We start from the raw sequence: 21,239 nt of genomic DNA, 5'->3' as shown, positions 1-21,239 counted from the left end.
AGCTCAGTGTAGAACTGCACCAGACAAGGAGTCTGCCCATCAGTTCAGATCCAACCTGGTCGGGCCCGGTGTGTCAAGTCGTAATTTAATGGATGGCCACCCTCGCTTGTCCTCGCAAGCACGACCTATTGACATTGATTAGTTGCTTCTGTAATTGAAGGAGGTGCCTTGAGATTCTTACACTTAGTGACTATATCTTGGATGGAATGTTTTCCACGTGTGGGGCTGGCTTTGTTTGTTTCGATTGGCCGGGTTTTATGTCCAAAGATCTCCAGCAATGTATGCAGAATGTTTATTCATGTTTGTTTGGTTATTTATTCATTCATCCATCTATCCATTCTTCATCTATCGGTCGGTCGGTCTGTCGGTTTGTCTGTTTCTCTGTGTGTCTATCCATCTGATATATCTCTCTCTCTATTATCTCTCTCTCTATTGTCTTAACTATCTCTCTATTATGTATCTCCTTATTATCTATCTCCCTATTATCTGTCTGTCTGTCTGTCTGTCTATTTATTAATTAACTTAGTTATTTATTTGTCTATGTATGTATGTATGTATTTATTTATTTATTGATTCAACTGCTGTCTCCTCCCAAGCATCTCTTAATGTTTGCAGTTAAATCCTGGGTCTATATGTCTTTCTATAATCCCTAATTCTGTGCCTTAATCTCATTTTCTTTTTCTGACTCTACGTGTCCATCACCGTCTGGTGTCCAGGAAACATCCGCAACACCGAGAAGCTGAGCTACGACCGAGAGCAGCAGTATGAAATCCAGGTGAGCGCCTGGGACTGCGGACAAAAGAGAGCCTTGCACGGCGTCCCCGTCCAAATCCACGTCAAACCAGTCTGCAAACCCGGTTGGCAGGGTAAGGATTAATACAATTCGCTATACCAACACATTTTAAAGGACAACCGACACCTCCGGACAAGTTGTGTCCATAATTTGTAAAATGACTTCAAATGACTTTTACTGAGCGTATTTAACAAACATTCCACCGCATATAGCTCGATTATACTTTTTAAGACTCACGCTGAATATTCAGGAAGTCTTGTTTTTGAGTTGGTGATGATTCCTGACGTGACGTCACGGAGGGAACACCCCTGACAGAAAGCGACACACAATGCATTTTGGGTACTTTTTTTGGTCTGAAAACTTTGTGTTGATCCGTGTTGATGGCGTGACGTCACGCACAAGGGGGCGGGACCTTCTGAAAGTGAAACTTTCTCAGATCATTTTCAAGTAGTTTTGGGAGACTTTTTGTTGGTCATTTGACTAAAAATATCATCCTGCGTGTTTTGGGTATTTTAGATGCTATAAAACGTTTTTCTGATGTCACTTAGGAAACAAAAAATGGTGTCGTTGTCCTTGAAACATCTTTTCTATTTCCTTTCTCATCATTTTTTTGCTGTCTTTTATTTTTTTTTGCCTTTTGTCTGTGCGCAAAAAATGTGGCTGTTTGTTTGATCCCAATCCCAAATGCTTTTGTTTGTTGACTTTTGGGTGCAAGAGTGTTTGTCAGATTTAGAAGTAGAAGAAGAAGTGGTAAACAAACAGGAAGAGCTGTTTGTGCTCTGTCACGCAGATGTGATTATGGACAATTTGTGTTTCTCTGAAGTCAGCATTCCTTTTTCTCAATTTGTAATCCCTTTGCTACCGTCCATCATCCTGTTTTTCCATAAAGCTTTTCTCTCTATTTCTTTCCCTTCATCCCCAAAGAATTGTCTTGTCAAATGTCTTTCCTGTGATCAACATCACTTCAGAAAGAAAACTGACACAGTCAAGATGGCTCTTTACACGTCAGAAAAGATGTCAGGACAGCTCGAACAAGAGTCATGCAAACGTGGGTGTTTTACGCGCCATCACGGTGGAAGCAAACGAACGGCAGAACGAGCGACGGGGGCGAGATTCGACTTTGCAACCACGCGCAATCCTTGCTTCCTCCATCCCGCCGCCACTGATTTATTGGATTTCTGGATGTTACGGCACCGAGCGTCACACTTGATCTGTTGTTGTCCATTGGAAAGCCAAGCGAACGCATTGTTGCATAATGAAAAAGGCTTCATTTATTTCGCGAGAAGATAAATGAGCAGAACAGCTGCTTCTTAATTGTTTGTTGTCTTAAGTACGTTTTGTGACGGAAGACAAGATGCAGAATGATTGGCCATTCTTTAAAAATGGAGAGAAATCAGCTCATAGAGTCAAACAATAAGTAGCAACAAGAAACAAAAATGAGAAAAGATGTTTCATTGTTACTTCATTTGGTTTCACTTGCATCAGGTACGAAAAACAAGGTCAATTTTGCAGCTGGATACATGATTGCTTTTTTTCCGGCTAAAAACGCCTGACCATAGTCTGTTTTTGGCTAAAACGCCTTAGTATACATGGTCTTTTTTTTTTCGGCTAAAAACGCCTTACTATACATGGTCGTTTTTTCCAGCTAAAAACGCCTTACTATACATGGGCGGTTTTTTGGGCTAAAAACGGCTTAGTATACATGGTCTTTTTTTAAGCTAAAAACGCCTTATTATACATGGTCGTTTTGTTGTGCTAAAAACGTCTTACTATACATGGTCGGTTTTTTTCGGCTAAAAACGCCTGACTATACATGGTCGTTTTTTTTGTACTAAAAATGCCTTACTATACATGGTCGTTTTTTTGGACTAAAAATGCCTTACTATACTTGGTCGTTTTTTTCGGCTAAAAACGCCTTACTATAATACATGGTCTGTTTTTGGCTAAAGTACATTGTCGTTTTTTTTCGGCTAAAAATGCCTTACTATACATGGTCGTTTTTTCCAGCTAAAAACGCCTTACTATACATGGGCGGTTTTTTGGGCTAAAAACGGCTTAGTATACATGGTCTTTTTTTAAGCTAAAAACGCCTTATTATACATGGTCGTTTTTTTTTCGCCTAAAAACGCCTTACTATACATGGTCATTTTTTTGGCTAAAAACGCCTTACGATACATGGTCGTTTTTTTTTCGCCTAAAAACGCCTTACTATACATGGTCGTTTTTTTCACCTAAAAACGCCTTACTATACATGGTCGTTTCTTTTCGGCTGGAAAACGCCTTACTATACATGGTCGTTTTTTTCGGCTAAAAACGCCTTACTATACATGGTCGTTTTTTGGGCTAAAAACGCCTTACTATACATGGTCATTTTTTTCACCTAAAAACGCCTTACTATACATGGTCGTTTTTTTCACCCAAAAACGCCTTACTATACATGGTCATTTTTTTAAGCTAAAAACGCCTTATTATACATGGTCGTTTTTTTGCGCCTAAAAACGCCTTACTATACATGGTCGTTTCTTTTCGGCTGGAAAACGCCTTACTATACATGGTCGTTTTTTTCACCTAAAAACGCCTTACTATACATGGTCCTTTTTGTTAGCTAAAAACGCCTTACTATACATGGTCATTTTTTTGGCTAAAAACGCCTTACTATACATGGTCGTTTTTTTCGCCTAAAAACGCCTTACTATACATGGTGGTTTTTTTTTCGCCTAAAAACGCCTTACTATACATGGTCGTTTTTGTTAGCTAAAAACGCCTTACTATACATGGTCGTTTTTTTCGCCTAAAAACGCCTTACTATACATGGTGGGTTTTTTTTTCGCCTAAAAACGCCTTACTATACATGGTCATTTTTTTGGCTAAAAACGCCTTACTATACATGGTCGTTTTTTTCTCCTAAAAACGCCTTACTATACATGGTGGGTTTTTTTTCGCCTAAAAACGCCTTACTATACATGGTCGTTTTTTTGGGCTAAAAACACCTTACTATACATGGTCGTTTTTTTCACCTAAAAACGCCTTACTATACATGGTCGTTTTTTTTTTCGCCTAAAAACGCCTTACTATACATGGTCCTTTTTGTTAGCTAAAAACGCCTTACTATACATGGTCATTTTTTTGGCTAAAAACGCCTTACTATACATGGTCGTTTTTTTCGCCTAAAAACGCCTTACTATACATGGTGGTTTTTTTTTTCGCCTAAAAACGGCTTACTATACATGGTCGTTTTTGTTAGCTTAAAAACGCCTTACTATACATGGTCATTTTTTTGGCTAAAAACGCCTTACTATACATGGTCGTTTTTTTTTCGGCTAAAAACGCCTTACTATACATGGTCATTTTTTTGGGCTAAAAACGCCTTACTATACATGGTCGTTTTTTTCACCTAAAAACGCCTTACTATACATGGTCGTTTTTTTTCGCCTAAAAACGCCTTACTATACATGGTCATTTTTTTGGGCTAAAAACGCCTTACTATACATGGTGGGTTTTTTTTCGCCTAAAAACGCCTTACTATACATGGTCATTTTTTTGGGCTAAAAACGCCTTACTATACATGGTCGTTTTTTTCACCTAAAAACGCCTTACTATACATGGTCCTTTTTGTTAGCTAAAAATGCCTTACTAATACATGGTTGTTTTTTTCGCCTAAAAACGCCTTACTATACATGGTCGTTTTTGTTAGCTAAAAACGCCTTACTATACATGGTCGTTTTTTTCGCCTAAAAACGCCTTACTATACATGGTGGTTTTTTTTTTCGCCTAAAAACGGCTTACTATACATGGTCGTTTTTGTTAGCTAAAAACGCCTTACTATACATGGTCATTTTTTTGGCTAAAAACGCCTTACTATACATGGTCGTTTTTTTTTCGGCTAAAAACGCCTTACTATACATGGTCATTTTTTTGGGCTAAAAACGCCTTACTATACATGGTCGTTTTTTTCACCTAAAAACGCCTTACTATACATGGTCGTTTTTTTTCGCCTAAAAACGCCTTACTATACATGGTCATTTTTTTGGGCTAAAAACGCCTTACTATACATGGTGGGTTTTTTTTCGCCTAAAAACGCCTTACTATACATGGTCATTTTTTTGGGCTAAAAACGCCTTACTATACATGGTCGTTTTTTTCACCTAAAAACGCCTTACTATACATGGTCCTTTTTGTTAGCTAAAAATGCCTTACTAATACATGGTTGTTTTTTTCGCCTAAAAACGCCTTACTATACATGGTCGTTTTTGTTAGCTAAAAACGCCTTACTATACATGGTCATTTTTTTGGCTAAAAACGCCTGACTATACATGGTCATTTTTTTGGCTAAAAACGCCTTACTATACATGGTCGTTTTTTTCACCTAAAAACGCCTTACTATACACGGTCGTTTTTTTTTCGCCTAAAAACGCCTTACTATACATGGTCGTTTTTGTTAGCTAAAAACGCCTTACTATACATGGTCATTTTTTTGGCTAAAAACGCCTTACTATATATGGTCGTTTTTTTCTGCTAAATATACTCTGCAAAACATGATTGTTTCTGAAACTTTGTCCTGGGAATTGAACCTGTGACCTCGTGCATGAAAAGCATTCACTTTACAACTGAGATACATCCCCACTGTGCTCTGCACACAACGCTTTACTATAGATGGTCTTCTTTTTGGTCTACGAACTCCTTTTTTTCGGCTATTAACACCTGACTCTATATGGTGGATTATTTGGCAGGGGTAAAAATACTCAGCTATGCATGATTGTCTATTTTAGTCGCAGGATTGAACCCTTGACTTCATGCATGGAAATGATGCACTTTACAAATGAGCTACATCACCACGCAGTTGGTCGAAGAACGCCTTGCTATACATGGTCGTTTTTGTTAGCTAAAAACGCCTTACTATACATGGTCGTTTTTGTTAGCTAAAAACGCCTTACTATACATGGTCGTTTTTTTCACCTAAAAACGCCTTACTATACATGGTTGTTTCTTTTCGGCTGGAAAACGCCTTACGATACATGGCCGTTTTTTTTTTCGCCTAAAAACGCCTTACTATACATGGTCATTTTTTTGGCTAAAAACGCCTTACTATACATGGTCGTTTTTTTCGGCTAAAAACGCCTTACTATACATGGTCGTTTTTTTGGCTAAAAACGCCTTACTATACATGGTCATTTTTTTTCACCTAAAAACGCCTTACTATACATGGTCGTTTTTTTCACCCAAAAACGCCTTACTATACATGGTCGTTTTTTTTCGCCTAAAAACGCCTTACTATACATGGTCGTTTTTTTTTTCGCCTAAAAACGCCTTACTATACATGGTCATTTTTTCGCCTAAAAACGCCTTACTATACATGGTCGTTTTTGTTAGCTAAAAACGCCTTACTATACATGGTCATTTTTTTGGCTAAAAACGCCTTACTATACATGGTCGTTTTTTTCGGCTAAAAACGCCTTACTATACATGGTCGTTTTTTTGGCTAAAAACGCCTTACTATACATGGTCATTTTTTTCACCTAAAAACGCCTTACTATACATGTCGTTTTTTTCACCCAAAAACGCCTTACTATACATGGTCGTTTTTTTTCGCCTAAAAACGCCTTACTATACATGGTCGTTTTTTTTTTTCGCCTAAAAACGCCTTACTATACATGGTCATTTTTTTGGCTAAAAACGCCTTACTATACATGGTCGTTTTTTTCACCTAAAAACGCCTTACTATACATGGTCGTTTTTTTTCGCCTAAAAACGCCTTACTATACATGGTCGTTTTTGTTAGCTAAAAACGCCTTACTATACATGGTCATTTTTTTGGCTAAAAACGCCTTACTATACATGGTCGTTTTTTTCGCCTAAAAACGCCTTACTATACATGGTGTTTTTTTTTTTTTCGCCTAAAAACGCCTTACTATACATGGTCATTTTTTTGGCTAAAAACGCCTTACTATACATGGTCGTTTTTTTCACCTAAAAACGCCTTACTATACATGGTCGTTTTTTTCACCTAAAAACGCCTTACTATACATGGTCGTTTTTTTTTCGCCTAAAAACGCCTTACTATACATGGTCGTTTTTGTTAGCTAAAAACGCCTTACTATACATGGTCATTTTTTTGGCTAAAAACGCCTTACTATACATGGTCGTTTTTTTCGGCTAAAAACGCCTTACTATACATGGACGTTTTTTTGGCTAAAAACGCCTTACTATACATGGTCATTTTTTTGGCTAAAAACGCCTTACTATACATGGTCGTTTTTTTCACCTAAAAACGCCTTACTATACATGGTCGTTTTTTTTCGCCTAAAAACGCCTTACTATACATGGTCGTTTTTGTTAGCTAAAAACGCCTTACTATACATGGTCATTTTTTTGGCTAAAAACGCCTTACTATACATGGTCGTTTTTTTCGCCTAAAAACGCCTTACTATACATGGTGTTTTTTTTTTTTTTTCGCCTAAAAACGCCTTACTATACATGGTCATTTTTTTGGCTAAAAACGCCTTATATACATGGTCGTTTTTTTTCGCCTAAAAACTCCTTACTATACATGGTCGTTTTTTTTCGCCTAAAAACGCCTTACTATACATGGTCGTTTTTGTTAGCTAAAAACGCCTTACTATACATGGTCATTTTTTTGGCTAAAAACGCCTTACTATACATGGTCGTTTTTTTCGGCTAAAAACGCCTTACTATACATGGTCGTTTTTTCACCTAAAAACGCCTTACTATACATGGTCGTTTTTTTTCGCCTAAAAACGCCTTACTATACATGGTCGTTTTTGTTAGCTAAAAACGCCTTACTATACATGGTCATTTTTTTGGCTAAAAACGCCTTACTATACATGGTCGTTTTTTTCGCCTAAAAACGCCTTACTATACATGGTGTTTTTTTTTTTTTTTTTCGCCTAAAAACGCCTTACTATACATGGTCGTTTTTTTTCGCCTAAAAACGCCTTACTATACATGGTGGGTTTTTTTTCGCCTAAAAACGCCTTACTATACATGGTCGTTTTTTTGGGCTAAAAACGCCTTATGGTGGTTTTTTTTTCGCCTTTTTTTGTGGTTAAAAATGCCTTCCCATACGTGGTCTTTTTCACCACAATAAACCGCAAACTCCTCTTGACATCCAAATAAACAGTTTGTAAATTCATATGAGAACGTGAGGACGCTGAGTGCGAACGTATCCTCTCAATGTCAATACTTTCTTAAAATTCAACAAATGCCTATTTTACCCCCAGTAAAGACAAAACATTAAAAAGGATGTCATGTTTTTTGGGGGGATTTTCCGATAGATATGAACATAGATAACATTGACAAAAGGGCATTTGTCCCTTTGAGCCATGGTTGGCAGGAGAGATAAATGGAGAGGGAGAAGTAAATGTCAGCGCCACAGATCAGGGGATTTTTAATAGGCCTTGGGGCTGTGGCATTAGAGGAGAAAGAAGCCCCCTTTCTAAACTAGTTGCCAGCCAATCTTGGGGCACACATAGACACGCAGTCGTTGACACTCCTCCAATCGCACCTTAGGACAATTTGGAAGTGTCCAATCAATCAAGCAACCATGCGTCTTATTGGAATGTGAGCGGAAACTGCAGTACCCGGAGAAAAGCCAGAGGCACGGAGAGAATCCCCGACCTCTACATTGGGATGCGCAAACTAGTCCATCACTGTGTCACCATAGCGATACATTCACATGAAAACGTCCATATAAAGTGCAGACTGTACAAAAGTGCTTGAATTTAGACCAACAACTTCAAAGAGCAGTAAAAAAAATGTCTGATTAAAAGGTAAGATCAAGCAGGTAAAAAAGTGGCGCACACAGTCAAGATTTCACGATGGCCGTGAAAAGTGGTCCATTTGCCCTGAGCGCCACAGGACTGCTATCATGTCTGCTTTGCTTGCTTGCTTACCCTCTCATCTTTCTTTCATATGCACAACCAGAAACATTTTAGGGCCTGCTTGGCGAATTCCGTCAAGTCTTACTGCAGGCTTCCAGCAAACTCGCTGGAAAGCCACATTTGATTGAACTTTGAACAACATACAATGCACATTAACTCATTCACTGCCCTTCCCGAATTTATTCGGCAATTAAAAATATGTACATGTAACTAGCTAGCTGCCGATCTAGCCAGCTAGCTATTTTCTGTCTATTAGCTATCTAACTAGCTGGCTATCTAGCTGGCTAGCTATTTTCTGTATATTAGCTATCTAATTAACTATTTGGCTATTTAGCTATCTATCTATTCGCTATAATAATAATAATAATAATAATAATAATAATAATAATAATAATAATACATTACATTTTAAGCGCCTTTCAAAGCTCTCAAGGCCTCTTTACAGTCACAGACAAGCATAGGTACTATAATAAATAAAATACAATCACAAATAGAATACAATAAATAAAATACAATTATAAATAGAAACAAGAGCGAGAGCTGCACAGAAAATGCAATTTTAAATAGGTGGCTTTTGAGATGGCACTTGAAGCTATCTATCAAGATAGCTATCTATTAGCTATCTATATAGCTACAGTAAAGTCTCGTTATATCGATATTCAAGGGAGTCCGAAAAAATATCGATATAACCGGGACTATCGATATATCCGACCCCGTTTGCATGTAATTTTCTGCGTGCGTGCATAGAAATAGTATCGATATAACCGGGACTATCGATATATCCGATATCGATATAACGAGACTTTACTGTAGTTATCTATCTAGCTATCTATTAACTAGCTAAAACAACAACAACAAAAAACTAAAATGCTACATGTTACTTCCCGGTTGAGTGAACGCTGGAGCGTGTGGCTGCCGCTGCTGACCCACATAAAAAATATCCTGGGACTGTAAAGTGACCTTGAGAGTTTCGAAAGGCGCTCAGAAATGACATGTATTATTATTATTATTATTATTATTATTATTATTATTCTACACCGTATTGTTCTATTTGCATCTCTTTAGGATGGACTAAACGAGTTGACTACGAGCCAGGAACAGGAAGCAAAGAGTTATTTCCCAAAATGCATCTGGAGACCTGCGGTGGTCCGCTATCTTCCGTGAGAACGACGGTGGAGCTGCTGACCAGCCACATTGGGAAGGGATGCGACCGAGAGACCTACTCCGAGAAATCACTACAGAAATTATGCGGTTGGTTCCAGTCTGTCATTCTGTCAATGGGATCAAAGGTCAAACACTCACGGACCACAGGTTGAAAGCTCGGTCGGCAACGTTGATGCCATAAGCTTATATTTTTCTTCACATATTGATCATTGATAAAGTAATTCAACCATTTTTCATGAAATTTTGTAATGGTGAGTTCCAGGGAAGCATTATGAAAAAAAGCCTGTTTTTTTAAGCTAATTGTCGCCCAATGCTTTGCAATATTTCCACATACTTTGTCGATCATTCTTTTTTTCATGAGCGTGTGATTAGAATTTGACAGAAAAACTGTCACTGAGACTGTGGTACCTTTCAAATGTTGCCAATCTTTCTGTCAATCTTTCTGCTCAACCAATGCATTGGGTCCCGAGTTTTTAGATTTGACAACCACGTCAAAAATAAGACATTTTCTGTGACTACATAACGAACAACCTCTGCGTTCATTTCAACCAACCGCAAGGACAGTCCTGGAGTCCTTGACAAAAATCTCTTCATAATTCCATGCAAGCAAGAAAAAAATACATTTTAATTGCCTTTTTTTCAAACCTAATCAATTTGGGATGATGTCCAACATCATCGACTTCAGCGCCATGCTGAGAAAGTCAATGGCTATTTATTTATTGAGAGAATTTGATTAACAGAGCCAGAATGTCAAGGCTGCCTCATGCCTAGCATGTGACGTAGTGCTCCACAAATGCTTTGTTGTACAGTGAAAATGTATTTGCCCCTTCCTAATGTATGCGTTCTTTGCAGATTTTATTTGTAATTACTAGTGACAGGGTTTGGAATTATTTTTTGTGAGCATCAAAACGAATTAAATAGGCATTTAGTAACCGCATGATAGTGCGAGGAACTAGAATCTTTGTGCAAAAAAACAAAAATCAAATATTTTTTCACAGCACTATCAGTAGGAATTATTTGAAATCCGGTGTTATGGTTTTGTCTGTGTTTAGCAGACACTTTGATCAGAATCAAAAATGGACAAAATCCGACTTCAACGGACAGTTAGGACGACGGGAAAAAAATCATTGGCACCGCCCTAGCCACTCTCGAGGACTTGTACAGTGCAAGAATCAAAACAACGGCGTGAAAAATCCCTACTGGACCCTCCGCACCGTGCCCACCACCTTTTCCAGCGACTCACTTCAGCTACCGATCCATGCGCGTCAAATCCAGCAGACATTTAAACAGCTTTTTCCCCCGTCGCCATTAACACCCTAAACATAAAAATTTCTGATCAGAATTGATCTGATGAGTGTCCTCCATACTTATTTGTCATGGCCTGTAAAGATGATTGTGATCAGAATAATTTTTATTGCCAAGTATGTAGAACACAAAAGGAATTTGTCTTTGTTAGATCATGCTGCACTCGTATCGTCATCAAAAAGACATGACAAATAAGTATGGAGGACACTAATAAAGGCTAATCCAACCTACTTCCTTCATGTAAGTGGTAACTCTCAGGAACAACTGAAATAATGTGCAAGGTATCAAGCAGAACTTAAGTGATCAGTGGGAGAATAAAATCCGATTATGGTGCGCTTGTGATTTGAATACACCAAAATACAGTATAAGTACTAGGTGTTTGTCAAGGTAACATAGGACAAAGTATTTTCAAAACTCAACATATTCAAGTTATTGTGGCATAAATGTGTTGTACTTAGTCGGATATAGAAAGGTCACGGAACAAAAGTAGACAATTTATGTGATTGGACGCTTCAGCGTGTCCTTGCCGGACGTCTTTTGTCCACTTTTACAAGTCATCAACAGACTGAAACCCCCCTCCTCGGTTTACAGTGTTTGACTCGCCTTTCTCTCCGTTAGAAAGTCAGTTTCATTTGCCGTGAATCAATAGTCACCTAGTCTATCAATTCTGGATCATTGATTATGTATTAAGCCGCGCCATCTGCTTTACTCACTAAAGTCATCATAGCCAAGGTTGGACCAATAAACGGCACATGGACTGTCATTGTCGATGACTCTTGTCGTCCGTCCTTTGGTTGTCAATGTCTACGACTGCAGGGGCTTCATCAGGCAGCACTGATCTTCTGCCCGCCCCCTCCTCGGCCACCAACTGGACGGCTTCTTTGATGGCGGACGGCGGCAAAGACAGTGACTTGATCTTCAGTTTTGATGGTCGCCAATCAGCTAAAATCCCAGACCGGGTGGCGCCCCAGAACTTGACGGACCAGTTCACGATAGCAACCTGGATGAAGCACGGGCCCAGTCCGGGTATCAGGGCTGAAAAGGAGACCCTTCTTTGTAATTCTGACAAGACGGGTGAGTGGAAGGACAGAACTGGCCTCGATTGGTCACGTGCAATGGAAGGCATTTGTTTACATTTGTTGCTTTCATGGCGTTTATCACATTTTCACTCTTGGGCAAAAGCGACACTGGCGTTGGCCATTAGCTTCGGTGCATTAAAAACAGGCTGCAATGCTAATCATCACGAGCTGTTATTCTTTGTCATTTTACGACATCTGCCGAAGCGTAGCGTAGAATGTAAACGTCTTTTATTGGATGTAATCAAAAGACTGTAATGTATCTATATCACATTTACAATACCAACACCATACCGTACTCCAGGCAAACAAAACTGTCATTTTAGGACCTTTATTGACTTTTCTACATATCGATTTATTTTCATTTGCATCCCCATTGAAGACATTAGTCGCTAATACTGTCTAGGATCTGCCCTGGCAGTGATGTGTTCATTGCGATCTGTAATCAATTTATAGACATTTGATTAGATGAGTCTTTATTTGTCTCACAGTGCAGCAAAAACTAAATACAGGAGCTGCTGAGAAGGCGGCCACTCTTGCGGCGCCATTTTGACGTCAAAAGAACAAAAAAAAGCAAAATAACAAATAATGAGACACAACACAAAACACATCGAGAGTCTTCATTTTCTGTGACAAAGTGACAAACACAAAAACAACAACAAACACCAAAAAAAAGCAAGGCTCGTGAGAGCACTTGCAAATGGCTGCCTACCCAGGCGCCATCTTGGATTTTTTTGCAATCTGTAATCGAATTATAGACATTAACTGTTGTTCAAAAAATAAAAAAATGCTGTATTCTTTCAGTCTTGGGGGGCAAGTAAGGCATTAGCTAATCAATTTATTTGCATTGATGCTTGCTGTATGACAAATTTAGCAAGCAAACAGCGAGCTTTGCCATCAGCGGGAATTCAATTGAATTTTTGTCTCGATAGCGAGATGTAAATGTATTGATTTGTGTCCAATCCTCTTCCCGCCACCTACAGAGATGAATCGCCACCACTACTCCCTGTACGTCCACAACTGTCGCCTGGTGTTTCTGCTCAGGAGGGACTTTACTCAGATGGACACGTTCAGACCAGCCGAGTTCCACTGGAAACTGGATCAGGTAAGGGAGCGTTCACAGGACAAAATGTTCCAGGTGCCATTTCTTGACAGATTTTGCCATTTGGATTGTTCCTGTAGATGCCATGTTATTTTCCTATAGGCTTAAAGGACAACCGACACCCTTTTTTGTTTCCTAACTGACATCAGAAAAACGTTGGATAGCATCTACAATAGCCAAAAGACGCAGGCTGATATTTTTAGTCCAATGCAAAACAGAAAACCAAGCAAAATGACTTGGTCTCCCAAAACTGCCACAAAATGAAAGCGGAAACTGGGCAGATTCAAAAAGTCCCTCCCCCTCGTTCGTGATGTCACGCCAGGATACTCCTTCACAAACTGCCTTGCTCCAGAATCAAAACAATAGCTTCAGAGAGTTCAGATTCGGAGAAGAAGCTTTCTTCTTACTCATCCAGTTATGAATGATTCGGAGTCTGTGTACGAAACACAGAGCTGGGTCTTATTATTTTTTTATGGGCAGTGAAATTGATTTTTATTGTTTGACTCGACTGGAAATTCTCATTAAAAGTGCTTAACTGTGAATTATTTAAACAACAATGAGAGCCCCTGTCCCTAATAAGCAAACATGCCTCACAGTGGCCATATTAGACTTTTTTTGTTATGTATGAATTCCAGCTAAGTAGCTAACACCGGCGTAGCTTCGGCCGCTGGCCAAAAACAGCTGGAATAGTCTCCAGCATAGCCACAGCCCACGTGTGAGCAAGGGCAGAAAAAGGGATGGATTGCTTTTTGGGTGGACAGCGGCTGTCTGCTGATCAGAGATGCTGCCCGAAAGTCAGACAGGTCACCTCCACACAGCAAAGGAGGAAAATCCGCTTCCGGCCAGAGATGCACAGCTGAGCCTCAAGACCCGAGTGCAGCACCCACAACTAATTTTGCCTCCGATGTCTGCCCTTGGGCTGCACGGCATGTACGAGCGTTCCCACTTGAGACGCCTACTCGCACGCAGTGTTTAAGTAATACATTCAACCAAAAAGAAAAATATGCTGTCAAGTGTGAACAAGTGAGAACATAACATTAATGCACTCCTGCAGCGCTCTTTGCGCTTGGAACACAGGTTAGTTAAAATGGGGAGAAGTGCCATCTGCGGTGCAAAACTTTCAATACTTTTCTCTCTTTCTTATACTTTGGCTAGATAGTTAGATAGCTAGCGAGATAGTGAGATAGCTAGATAGATAGGGAGATAGCTAGCGAGATAGTGAGATAGCTAGATAGATAGGGAGATAGCTAGCGAGATAGCTAGCGAGATAGCTAGCGAGATAGTGAAATAGCTAGCAAGATAGCTAGCGAGATGACAAGATAGCTGGCGAGATAGCTAGAAAGCCAGCTAGATAGCGAGCTAGCTAGTTTCTGCTAGCTTATATATATATATATAGCTAGCTAGATAGCTATCTAGCTAGCTAGTTAGATAGCCAGATAGACAGATAGCTATCGACAGACAGACAGACAGACAGACAGACCGAGCGACAGATCGATACCCCGACAGATAGACCGGTCGATAGATCAATAGCTTGCGAGCTAGATAGCTTGCTAGATAGCTAGATACAGCAAGTTATGCTGAGTGCAATAAAAATATATTGCAGAAAGGCACAAACGCGAACAAAGAGAAGCAGGGCTAGCATCAGAAACAACGACCTTACATTGATTTGTCGGGCCGGGAGTCCTTTTACCGTCAAACCCGTTGGTCCCAAACAAATCAACGGTGACATTCACCAACATGACATATTGAATCAAACAAATTATCATGGCAGCAAACAATTGGAGGAAAAGTAACTTTACAACATCATTGACAACAGTCTCCTCGTAACTTTGCAAAGCTTGATAAAGTTTTAGTGTCTCGTTTTTAGTGTGTGTGTGTGTGTGTGTGTGTGCGTGCGTGCGTGCGTGTGTGTGTGTGTGTGTGTGTGTGTGTGTGTGCGTGCGTGCGTGTGTGTGTGTGTGTGTGTGTGTGTGTGTGTGTGTGTGTGTGTGTGTGTGTGTGTGTGTGTGTGTGCGTGCGTGCGTGCGTGTGTGTGTGTGTGTGTGTGTGTGGCGCAATGGGCCATTGCTGTTGATTGCATAATGACTTCAATGATTGAAAAATCCTGCTCTCACATATTGGTTTGACCTGTTGGAAATTGCCGTGTTGCATCTGAGAAGAGTAGAAAGGTCTCAGGCAGTCTGCTGGTGTGTCTCCAAGCTCATTGTGTTTCAATGTCTTTCACTGTAATTCACTGCTTTTTATGCCTTTGCTTTCTTTGCTCCGGGCTTTGTTACCATAGTTTTATTGAGCTGCTTAAGAGCTTTTTGCGTTTCTGAAATAAGAGGACTGTCCATTCGAAATGTCTTTTTGGCCGTTGCAATCACTGTAGAAAAAAAATGTAGACAGCTCAAAATGACTACACATATAAGGCGCACCTGCGTATAAGGCGCAGGGTTATCTTTTGGAGAGAATCAAGGCTTTTGAGTGCGCCTTGTACAGCAGAAAATACTGTACTTAAAGGACAACCGACGCCTCCGGACGAGTTGTGTCCATAATTTGTCAAATCACTTGAAATGACTTCTACTGAGCGTATTTGACAAAGATTCCACCGCATAGAGCTAGATTTAACGTTTTAAGACTTGCGCTGAATATTCAGGAAGTCTTGTTTTCGAGTTGATGACGATGCCTGACGTGACGGCACGGAGGGAAGCGACAAACAATGCATTTTGGGTACTTTGTTAGGTCTGAAAACCTCGTGTTGATCCGCGTTGATGGCGAAATTAGAAGGAAAACACATACATCAGAATCAGAATCAGAATCAGAATCAGAATACCTTTATTCGTCCCGCAATGGGGAAATTTACAGTCCACAGCAGCAATTGAAGAGGGATGGGGTTGGGGTGGGAGTGAAAGGATAGAAAACAAGATATTCTAAGCATAACAAAATACATAACGCGATGGTGAATCATTGTTTGTTGCACCAAGACTACTATTTGATACTAGTTGACACAAATCTTATTCTTGTCTTCTTTATACAGTTTCAGCCATCAAGGCCTTCCAAGGCAAACAGTAATTATAATTTAGCCCGCGCCAAATCTTAGTTTGACACCTCTTCTCTAAATTATCCCGAGGTGGGAGTGGGATTGTTGTTGGTGTCTCTATGGCATGCGATTGGCAGGCAACCAGTTGAAGGCATCGTGCCTACTGCCTAAAGGCAGTCAGGAGAAATTCCAGCACGCCCAAGACCCTTGTGGGCATAAACCGATTAAGAAAAGTGATGGTCTGGTGGGTGCAGAAGTATAAAAAAAGAAAAAAAGCCTTGCACTTGCCAAAGAAAACCAAAAACTATGTGACCAGTTACTTAATATGGGTAATTGTATCATGAAATGAATACAAAAAAATACAATTTCCCCATTGTGGGATTAATTATGGCAACTAAGCAGACATTTTTTTTCACTAAATTATCCAAACCTTTCGAAAGCATTTCACACAATTCTGCAGACACTCCCCAACTTACAAACGAGATACGTTCCGAACAGTTGTTCATAAGGTGAATTTGTTCATAAGTTGCTTCAGTGCTATATTTTGTATGGCATATATTAAGTAACCTGTATTGGTTTGTACTGAAAAATATACATTTAATAAAATATGCGCTCTATAAAGATAGGTACATGTACAACTGGAGAGAATACTACATATGTAAGAGATAGGGAGAGAGAGAGAGAGAGAGAGAGAGAGAGAGAGAGAGAGAGAGAGAGAGAGTATGTACATTTATTTAATAAGATAAATGAAATAAAATTTAACCTCACAATACAAAATCTAACTTAAACCATGTCTGTCCGAACATTTCTCGACATACCTGCAACAATGTTCGTATGTACCGTTGTTTGTAAATTGAATGTTCATAAGTAGAGGAGTGTCTGTATTAAGCGCTCCCTTTTTTCGATCTGCAATTTGTAATAATCAATGTTAACTAACTAAATCAAAATGAAATGATGTTACAATCCTCGTTTTGATTGTATAAATGATTGATTAATTTGTAACGTTTGAACATACGCCAAATTGGATGACTGAGATTTTTATATGTTGGATGGGGAAAAAAAGTCGATAGTTTTCCAAATATTTCAAGAACTAAAAGAAAACTGTAGTCATTTGATTTCGATCATTCCATGATGTGTTTCTTGTCCAACATAAGGGAAAAAAAAAACACGATTCCCACCTTCAATTCATATTGCTTATATGGCCTAATTTACAGCAGCCATGACGGTTTGTGGGACTCTGGGAGTCGATGAATCACTCTCTCCAATGCATATCTGGAGAAAACGATCCCTTTGTGAGCACTGAGCAGTGTGCAATGGGCTTATCAGCACTCTGCTGACAAACTAAGCTCCCTGCTGCACGGCCATCAGAGCGGTAAAACCAAAAGAACAGTGGATCTCCCACCCGCCCCCCAAAAAAACAAATTGTACTCTCCTTACAATTAATATGACCCCCCAAAACAGTTAAAGAATAGAGATAATCAACACCAACGTTGGTAATTACCTGCTAACTATCATATCATCATCTGACTATTAACGATTCTTCCCAGAATAAATGCAAATGTTAATTTTTGTCCTCGGTTATGTTTTGACAACAGCGTAGATTGACATGTCATTTTCGCAGATGTGAGATTAGTATAATGTTAGAAACCTTAGATCCTCATCTTTTATCAGAAAAAAATGAGTTAATTCCTAAATGGTATGAGTCTGGAGTTATACGAGCTTGAAATGAGGGCAGCTGTCAAAAATACATTGCGATACATACATATTGGTTTGTATAACGCTTGAACAAAAGCTGAAGCTAGAAAAAAGTGCTAACATGGAAAAAGGGGGAATGCTGCCCCCTTGTGGAAGGGAAAATCATTGCCAGAGGTCTGGCCAGAGCTTTATCGGCACCCAAGGAAAAAAAATTGTAAATGGCGCTCTTCGTCATATTTTCAATTGCCGAATAAATTTGCGAATGGCAGTGAATGAGTTAACATAGCAGATAAAAAAAAAAAATAAGAGGGCCTGCGGAACAGATTGTGAAGGCGCCCGGGTCCATTTCTGACCCTGCTAACAAATGATGCGATTGCTTCAATGCGTCAATACAAAAACACACATCTGCAAGCAGCGCAACAGGAGAAAAGTCATGAAAGGAAGCTGAAAGACTATTTGCAATGAATTCATTAAAAAAAAAAAATCATGGACAAAATAAATAAAATTCACATTAGTCCCGCATTCAGATCTTTTAGGCCAGCAGAGAAGGCTTTGCATGCCCTGGCGGCCCATCACTTCATATTTCTGATTTGGAATTATTTCATACGAATTCATGGACAAAATATAATTCCCATTAGTCTGCGATCCAGAAATTTTTAGGCCAGCAGAGAAGGCCTCGCAGGCCCATCACTTCATAACCCCGATTTGGAATTATTTCATAAGAATTCATATACAACATATAATTCCCATTAGTCTATGATCCAGATATTTTTAGGCCAGCAGAGAAGGCCTTGCCGGCTCTGACGGGCCCATCACTTCATATTTCTGACCAGAGCAAAAAAATAAATAAAATGTATGTACAGTGATACTCAGCTTAGGAACCTAATTGGTTCCCAGAAAGTGTGTGTAAGGTGAAAAGTGTGTCTTCCAAACATTAATATCCCATAGGAAACCATTAAAATGAGAATAATCCGTTCCAAGGTCCCCATAAAACAATGTTCTACTAAATAAGCCTTAAAACTACACAAGATATGCACTTGGCGGTGAGAAGAAAAACACAATTGAGATCTGCCCACCTCACACTGACTTTTTTTTCCGTTTACCTGCTCGCTGTCTGTCTATTCATGGAACTTGACTGTGAGAGCGAGCGGTTGCCTCGAATCCTTCGGAGTTCAAAGTCTATCTCTACCATTCCTACTAACTTAAGAAGGGGAGATGGAAGAAAAAGATAGATGAGGTGCTGTGAAACGAAAAAAAAAAAAATGCTGGCCGGAAAGATAACGCTGATAGATGGTGGTAGATTCCAAAAAGAAAACAGGCTCTATGAAATTAGCTGAAAGATCAATTTCCAAAATATTGGAAATATCCCTGCAAAAAAAAAAAAAGCTTCAAGGGCCAATGTGCTTTCTGATACAGTTTTTTTTTTCTCAAACAGTGCCTGTGCGACCTGATTGACCTCGAACGAGACCTGCCTGTTGGTATAAAATGCTAATTAATGGTGAACCCATGCATCAGCTAAATGTGATTCTAAGTTCAAAACGTACTTTACAATATGTTCCATGCGCTCACTCTGTTCTAAAAACTTCTGGTGAATACTATAATTAAGGATTTATGATTTAAGCAGAAAAATACATTTATTTTTATCCATCTCAAGGGGTCGGAACGGCTCTGATCACAAGCTGCTAGTGACAAGAGCATACTGGCCAGAGCTAGCACACTTTATTAGTTTTTTTGTTTCGCTTCTTTTTGTTTAGTTTTTCTTTTACCCCCGAGGTTCGGTTGCTTCAGGTAGAGTAGGAAGCAAATCCGACTCTCCATTCTCCACATAAACGTTTCTGGTAACAAATTGCACTGCGTCATGCTCTTTTTCCTCTTCTCCAACTTGAGCAAAGACCGTAGATTGCAAGACTAGGAGACGGTGTACTTTGAAACACATGAACCGTTATGCAGTACTCTCTAATTTCCTTTGTACTGTTATCTTCCCTGGGCCAAAGGAAAGGTGTGAAGTAGCAGTGATCTTTTCAAGTAGCGAAACGGTGGAACATTCGCTCCACACTTGTGGTGATTGCAATGGCCTCTCCACGCAATCTTGCGAGTACCCTTCTAGCAAGGCATTGTTGGGATCTGGCCCACTTAAGAGCATGTCACCGAGTGCTGAACCCTTGTGTTTCACACTCCAGTTAAAAACCACGATAATCTGACGACGCTGTAGTGGATGAGACATGCCCAACAGCCAGGGGGAAACCAACGCTGCCGTTAAAGCTTTAAGGTTGACTGTGGGGTAGGTATTCTGCAATGCTAATAAGGCTAATAATGGATGGAATCAACTACTAAAGCATGCCATAGATCTATTTTTCTGATTCCCCATTATTTTTGTTCATATTGAGTCATTCGCTGGCAGATGACGTGCAAAGAATTATCCACTCCAGTGCCTGGGTTTTTGTCATTTTCACTCAAATTGAAAGGATCCACGGAATATTGAGTTTTAGGACTACGTAAAAACTTCAATACAACGTTAGAAAGCTTAGACTCTCTTCTTCATCAGAAAAAAAATAAGTTAATTCCTAAGTGATATGGGTCTGGAGTTATCTGAGCTTGAAATGGGAACAGCTATACAAAATACAATCCATCCATCTATCCATTTTCCAGACCGCTTTATCCTCATTAGGGTTGCGGGGGGGCGGGGGGGGGGGGGGGGGTGCTAGAGCCTATCCCAGCCGTCTTCGGGCACTAGGCGGGGGACACCCTGAATTGGTTGCCAGCTAACTGCAGGGCACACAGAGACAAACACGATCTCTGCAGTGTGACGCCGATGCGCCAAAAAAATCGGCTATCGGACCGGACTATCGTTTGTACCCTTGATAAAGACGGATTCTTCAAGGTAGTCTCTTTGTGTTGTTTCCATCTTTTATCTGCAGAACGTCGGCACACAGATTCAGATTCGACGCTCGAGCATTCATCATGTTAGTTTTGCTCGCTGGTTCTGGTTTGTGGGCAGCATTTAAATAAGTGAGCCAAGGTGAAGGCGCTGGCCACAAGGGGGATTGCCGGACCTATTGCACTGCTCCCACACTTTGTGTAGTCTGAGGATGCCCCTATCGAAGGGCAGTATAATTTGTGTACTTGGTACTATAGAGTATATCTTGGAAGACATATGGGCAATCGAAGCGCAGAGAATCTTGAA

General features: G+C 39.8%; 1 protein-coding gene across 1 annotated transcript in view; it reads left to right on the top strand.

The window, feature by feature from the left end:
* Positions 1-21,239, top strand: part of LOC148888851 (calsyntenin-2-like) — a 93,452-nt gene that overhangs the window by 59,061 nt on the left and 13,152 nt on the right. Inside the window, exons 5-8 of the mRNA XM_089013383.1 lie at positions 717-866; positions 9,757-9,942; positions 11,977-12,234; positions 13,220-13,341. Of these exons, the coding sequence (XP_088869509.1) occupies positions 717-866; positions 9,757-9,942; positions 11,977-12,234; positions 13,220-13,341 (716 nt within the window). The remainder of the gene's footprint in view (positions 1-716; positions 867-9,756; positions 9,943-11,976; positions 12,235-13,219; positions 13,342-21,239) is intronic.

The sequence above is a fragment of the Hippocampus bargibanti genome, linkage group LG14 (genome assembly GCF_051943395.1).
Source record: "Hippocampus bargibanti isolate YZ-2025 linkage group LG14, ASM5194339v1, whole genome shotgun sequence".
Lineage (NCBI taxonomy): Eukaryota > Metazoa > Chordata > Actinopteri > Syngnathiformes > Syngnathidae > Hippocampus > Hippocampus bargibanti.
This window is presented reverse-complemented; position numbering and strand designations above follow the sequence as displayed.